At 42.6% G+C, this 6,651-nt stretch overlaps 1 protein-coding gene across 1 annotated transcript in view; it reads left to right on the forward strand.

Annotated features, from left to right (window-relative positions):
- The window catches only part of LOC146190362 (anaphase-promoting complex subunit 4-like), a 5,046-nt gene extending 639 nt beyond the window's left edge, over positions 1 to 4,407 (forward strand). Inside the window, exons 2-3 of the mRNA XM_084600847.1 lie at positions 669 to 915; positions 1,274 to 4,407. Coding sequence (XP_084456973.1) covers positions 675 to 915; positions 1,274 to 3,363 — 2,331 coding nt within the window. The 5' untranslated portion in view covers positions 669 to 674 and the 3' untranslated portion in view covers positions 3,364 to 4,407. The remainder of the gene's footprint in view (positions 1 to 668; positions 916 to 1,273) is intronic.
- Positions 4,408 to 6,651: the final 2,244 nt, after the last annotated feature.

Raw genomic sequence — 6,651 nt, forward strand, 5'->3', positions numbered from 1 at the left:
TCCCAAACGCTTTCTAGAAACCCCATACGATTGTGCTTCTGAATCAGCTCTTGGCATAGGGTCGTAGGTACTTCACTCGGGCATTTAAATCAAAGCTTTTCATTATGTTTGCCATGCTTCGGAATAGGTAGAGTCAAAAGCATTTTTTTTCTTTGTACAGTATTTGCGTGCTGAATTTCTAAGAATTGCCTACAAAAATGTTCCAAGGTGATGAGTGCTAGGCATACATTGGTTCACAATTCAAAATAATGTTTTCAGTTGTAGCAAAGACAGCATGTCTTGCTGAAGTAGATTTATTTAGTTTGTTACGTGGTGAAACCTTTTTCATTATAATAATGAAATTATTTCATACTGTACCTTTTTAGTAGCAACAACCATCATAAAGCATTTTAAATATTAGTGCTCATTATTTCAGCAGTATACTTGAGAACGTCGTAACTGAAGTTAGTTTATTAATGTAGATAAGAAAGTGATAGGGAAACACTACAAAAGTAAAAAGAAATTTGACAAGGAGCATGTGACAGGAAATGCTTTGTTTCAAGAAGAGAAAAATACAAAAGAATACACCTTCAAATATGTAGAGCATGTGATCTGCTGCATCAGTGCATTGAAAGCATAAATGTTTGCTGTCGTCCTGCACCTGATCCACTTCCCTTTCCCTTGTGCAGGAGGTCATGGCGTCATTTCGACAGGTGAATGAGCGGCATGTGTCTGCCGAAGTGGAACTGATGCTGTGGTCCCCACGCTTGGATCTGATTGCACTGGCACTGACACAGGGTGATGTGGCTCTACACCGTCTCTCATGGAAGCGCGTTTGGTTGCGTGCTCCTCCTGGTGGCAAGGAGCATGCCACCTCTGTGCTCAGCCTAGCATGGAGGCCCGATGGAAAGATGCTGGCCGTTGGCTACAACACAGGTAAGCTCTGCTGTATTAAGGTGAGGCCACAAAAATAAAGGAAGGCCTGGTTGTGTCGTAATCGTATGGCAGAGAACTTTTGTACCAATGTTATCTGCTTTTATCTTATGTATTTCCTTTCCACCCACCTATAGTAAGACCAGTTGCCATTCTTTGTAATAGAGCACTGCAAAAAGGTTCTCGCTAGATAACTTTACTTCATAATTGCAATGCACATTGTGTGCAGATAGCCATGCATGCTGTTTTGTACTTATACAATTCCACTCTTTTGTTATGAGTTGCAGGAGGTAACTTTCATGAGTGTCTCTGATGTTTTGCAGGTTAGCCTGAGACGGTGCTTGCTCACTATTCTTTGCAGGTATCGTCATTCTGTGCAACGTGGAGAATGCAGACATAATCCACACCCTGTCTTTCTCATCTGGAATAACGTGTCTTTGCTGGTCGACAGACGGCTGCACTGTAGAAGGTGCCGAACAGCGGTCATACATATACCAAGATTTTTCAGGTGGATTCCTGCCAAAGCTTCCTAGCCTAAACAAAAGCTATGGGTGCATCTCAGCAGCAAAGTCTGTGGATGAGAATACTGATGACTGCAAAATGATCAAGGGCCAAGAAGACTTCAACATTCTTGTTGTTGGAACAGCTGATGGGCGCATTTCCTTCTACGCTTACGGTGTGCTCTTGTGCCTTGACTTTGAGGTTGTGCTGGCTGAGAACTCTGGCGACCAAGCAAAAAAGGTGGTGTCTGCCTGGCTGTCTCATGAGTTCAGCAGGCTCACTGTCATTGTGGAAAGCGGACGTGATAACTCTGAAAAGCTCATGTATCTACAGACCTACACCATGCCACTGCTTAAAGAGAAGCGGAGAGAGCTACGGATCATCACACTCAAGTATGGTCAGGTTACCTCACTGGCAACTTATCTGGCAGCCACAATGACTTCAGTCAAGGAGGCATGGGAGGACATTCTGCTCGAAGTGGACTCAAAACTTGCCAACTACGCACAGGAGAAGCGTCGTTTTTCTAGTGGCACTGTTAGTGACGACTTTTTTGAACTGCTCATGTTTGGTACACTATCAGATACACTTGAGAAGTTCCTCATGCATGACCTCACAGAGAAAGGGCTCAAGAAGCTGGGTCACGCTATCGAGCTCTGCTATTCTAATGTGCAGAAGTACGTGCTGAAGCAGTTGCAGGGTGTCACACAGGCATTGTACTATCATCTGGCTGACCTCTGGGGCATGGCACTGTGGCAGGACAGGTTTGGAGCACTGGGGCTTAGCAGTAGTGCTGTTGACGATGGCCTGAAGGGTGCCGGTTCCTTCCTCTTGAAACTTGCCGAATTGCTGCAGGTGATAGAGTCAAGTATCCGTAACTTCCGAGCTTTCTTCCGATGGTTGTATATGGTCATCCTGCGGATCTCTGATGATACTGTACCAGTTGAAGTGACCCGGGCCTCTCAGCAGGACGTCGTGTTTGTCGCTGAGTTCCTTAAGGAAAACTTTGCAGTCGAGTGGAGTGAAGAGAATCGGCTGTCATTTAGCCTGGAGAGGGTCGGCCAGTACCTAAAGGATGAACCACTGACTTCGCCATTGCCAACACACCTCAATGCGTGGCAGCAGTTCCTAGAAGACAACCCAGATATTCGTGATTTGGCTGTTCCTCATCACCCTAACAATTCTCTGATCCAGGAACATGAGATGTTGCAACAGGCAGCCACAAATGCATTCATGGGTCTTAGTGATGCCCTCAGACCTCATGTTTCGAAGGAAGCGCAGATTACACTCGCAGCCACAGTGCACCTTGACAAGTTTCCTGCATTGTCACATGTTATGTCAAGCAAAGACAATTGCATCTACACCTCATTTGTGCCTCATTGCACCACTACGCATAACCTCTATGTAATCAAGCACTTGACCACAACAAATGAGTTCCTTCTAGCCTGCATTTATTTTCACAGATTCCGATACAAAGCAGAGGGAGAAGAGGCAAAGTGTTCCGTGATTCTGGATGCTCAGTTTTACAACGATGAGGTGCTCTCAGTCCTGCTAAGCGAGGAAGGGGAATATGCAGACTCCAGTGTTCCTTTATTGGTTCAGTTTGGACTAAAGCACATCCAAAACTGTTTCCAGCCTCTTCCAAAACATGTACCTCCTGAGACAATCCTTGTTGAATTGGGCATCCAACCACTTGACGCTGCCCGATGTCTCGAAAAGATGGACTTCCGACGACTGGAAAAAATGCGCGCCGCCTCGTTCGCTGTTAGTGGGGCACGGAACGTTGTGTGCGTGTTGTTTCATTCTCGCAGACGGGTGCGAACATTTGAAATGGATGTTGAAGAGGAGGATGACGAAGACGGTGAGGAAGATGAAGAGGACAAGGAAGCAAACTTTACTACTGACAAAACCATGACAGACTTTCAGGATGACGATAAGGAGAACAGCTTTTGAATTAAAGCTGCTCAGATGTGTTGCTTTGTGTGCTTAGCTTGTGTGAGTTCTATGCCTTTTATGATGGCTGGCATTATATGAGTGTATGCTATTGCCTTTGGTGCAAATTTGCAGGCATGTTTTCATAGAGCAGTGCTTATGACATCAATTATTTTAAGGTCATATAAATATGATATTGTTCAGAAAGTGTTTCTTAATATTGCTGCATTTAATGCACAGACATGGGTAAATTGTAACTGAATGGTTGCTTTCTCCCAGGCTGGTCATTCTAGTTGAATTCTTGCAAGGATTTGCAAGCAACTACATGATGCTGTGATACTCATGTCTCATTGATGTCTAATTCCCCTTCATCTGTATGATAGCCAGAAGAAAAAAAAAATATGGGGGCTTTCATCATGCTGTGATAAAAGATGGTAAGGTGAAATATTTTGTCTTCTATGTAATCAACCAAAGTGTGCTATGTATACACATTTAAATGTGCATGCTGATGCTAAAACATAAATTTCCTTGACAGTATCTCATGCACTTTGCAGGCTACAAGGGCATATTCTTCACATAATCAGTTTTAGATGGTTCGTGCAGAAACTCCCATGACTTCTTTTGTCTTTCAAGTAGTATAGACATATTTTGGTTGCATGTTTTTTTCTTTGTAATAGTATGCTCAATGTTACTGTACACGGATCACCATGAGAAAATGATGTACAACTGCTAAATTTATATTTGAATTTTTCTGTCATGCTGTTTCGGTGTCAGTAGTACTGTAACATTGAAGGTTATTATAGATCATGTGAAGCATGAAAAAACATATCTCAGACTGTTCATTTGTTGTCATTCTGGCTCTTTAGACAAACTGGCTTTAATATTGTAGTCATTTATAATTATAAAGCAGTGATTACGTCTAAGATAGTGTAAGAGAGAAATTCAGTTATAAATTGTCCTGTGGTCATTGGTGACTACCATATAGCAATTCATGTATACTAATGTTTTATGCACAATTAAAAAAAAAAAAAAGAAAATGTGCCATCAAAAATATGTTGTCTATCTATACTCCTTTAGATAAAAATATCTATGGAAAATTGCTTTTCATTCTTTCGCCCTAAATGAATGGCAGAGAAAGAAAATTTTAGTGCTTACACTGACATTTTGTTTCTGCATAAAAGAGAATATTCCACGGAAACTAGCAAGAACAGATGTTTTATTATGCTTTTATTTGCTCAGAAATAGTTAAGGGGTAAGTTACGGTGGTTGTGCATAAATAACTTCAAAGAAAGTGATTATTCGATGCCATCAGCAAGATGTAGACCATGTTGATGGCAGAGACATACTGTCAACATAATTTGTTGAAACACCGAGAACATATGTCATGGCATGACAGCCACAGTGCAAGAATTCATCTGGTACACACTCGTAACTTTCAACAGCCGAAATGCACAGATGCAGACCTTTGGGGAATTAAAATTTCTGAGGTGCTAAGAAACCAGGACATGAGAAATATTGAAAGCTTTCTTTGTTCAAAAATGCCATTCACTGCATTCCAGCTCTGCATATTTCACATTGGCACCGGGTCGTTATCACCATCAGAGACTCATGTAAAAATTTGTCTATTAGGAACCCCTATTTCACAGTAATAACATGAGTAGCTCAAGAGCTTAAATTCATGCATGCTTTATTGGTCACAGAATTAGAAACATTTATGCCTAATATTTTATGTATCGTCGGAAGCTGTGTCCGCAGTACAAAATCAGCTACAGTGTGCTTTAATATCATCCCATCCCATGGGAGAAGGAAGAAGTGACTTCATCAAACAGCACTTCCTAGGCATGCTATGCAACTTCATGACGTCTATTTCTATTTCTTGGTTTGAAAAGCAATTTTTATTTTTCATATATAAAGACACAGGATGACCTTGTCATTCTGCCAGGAGGGATTTGAAATGTAGTCAGCATCAGTGGTTTCCTGAAACAAGACGAAATGCTTCGAGAGAATTTTTGAAAAAAACAGCCACAAACTTAAATACTAGGCTGTACAGTTTGCCTGATTGGCTGTTTGAGACTACAGTTGTTGGTGCATTTGTATATGAAAAGTAAAAACATGCTTTTCAGAGAAAATATCTAGTGGATGTGACATAGATCATATTTGTCACTGACAGCATAGCATTATGTGGTTATGTGATATGCGACCCATATGTAATGAGATCAAGGTGTCCTCGTACAGTCTTATTCGATTCCAGCTACTTCACTCGTGGCCTCTGGTTCGTTTACTTGTTTCGATATCATGCTGCTTCCTTGGAGTGGTAGATGGCATCGTATTGAACAAGCTACTCGCATGCTTGTCAAATGTTAGTCTAAAAAGCACTGTCTCACGAAGAAATAGAAGAAACAATTTATGCATACACAATGGTGTAGAAGTCTCAAGAATCGGTGAGAGTGTAAACATAAGTTTTTACAGTGAAAGCTAAGAGTGCCTCGCATTTTGTATTATCAGTTCATGTTCTAATAATAAATATTTCAGGGGAGCGCTTAAGTCACTTTACGTGCAGCAAGGCAAAAGCATTATGACTGCCTGGTGCAATCCTTGGAACGCCCCTGAATCCTCGAGAGGGAAAGAGAGAGAGAGAAAGTATCTCTAGAGAGAAATGTTGAGACTCCCTCTCACCCTCTACTCTCTCTCTCTCTAGGGAGAGTGGAAAAAATTGGAGGCAGAATTTATCTCTCTCTATAGGGACCTTCTTCCTCTTGCTCATCACCAACTGCAACTATCAGGCACTACATTCCAGAACCCCAACCATATTGAACGGAATCTCTCGGACGCGCGCATTTTCTGCGGACGCCACTCATGAGCTGTTAGTCTTCGCCTTAAAAAGTGGTTAGGACAGCAGCAGCTATAACACCCGTCGTCATATCGCCTCAGCGGAACACGATGTGGAGTAAAAATTCCTCAGCTGACGTTGCAGAGGGGATCAGGAAAAGGCAAAGCAGCTAGGTAGCTGTGAGTGAGTGAAAAACTATTGAGTAGAGATAAGGGAAAGGGATGTGTAGGTGAGGTCCCTAGTCCGGGACTCCAGCGGCTGCCGCTGCTATCCGCGCACGTGTCACGAGGGCCCGTTGGGCCTCTAGTCCAGAGCTGGATAGGGCAGCCTCCCACCCCTCAATTGTTGGCACTGCATTTGGGTCATCTGGTGGATTGTCAGGTCCCCACCATGTGGTGCAGGCCTGCCTTCTCCCCGCAATACATCTGGAGTCGCAGAACCCGGGGTGTTTTGCGTTTAAACGGGCTGGTGTGTTATGT

Source organism: Amblyomma maculatum, chromosome 4 (assembly GCF_055883805.1).
Source record: "Amblyomma maculatum isolate TAMU_Amacu chromosome 4, ASM5588380v1, whole genome shotgun sequence".
Lineage (NCBI taxonomy): Eukaryota > Metazoa > Arthropoda > Arachnida > Ixodida > Ixodidae > Amblyomma > Amblyomma maculatum.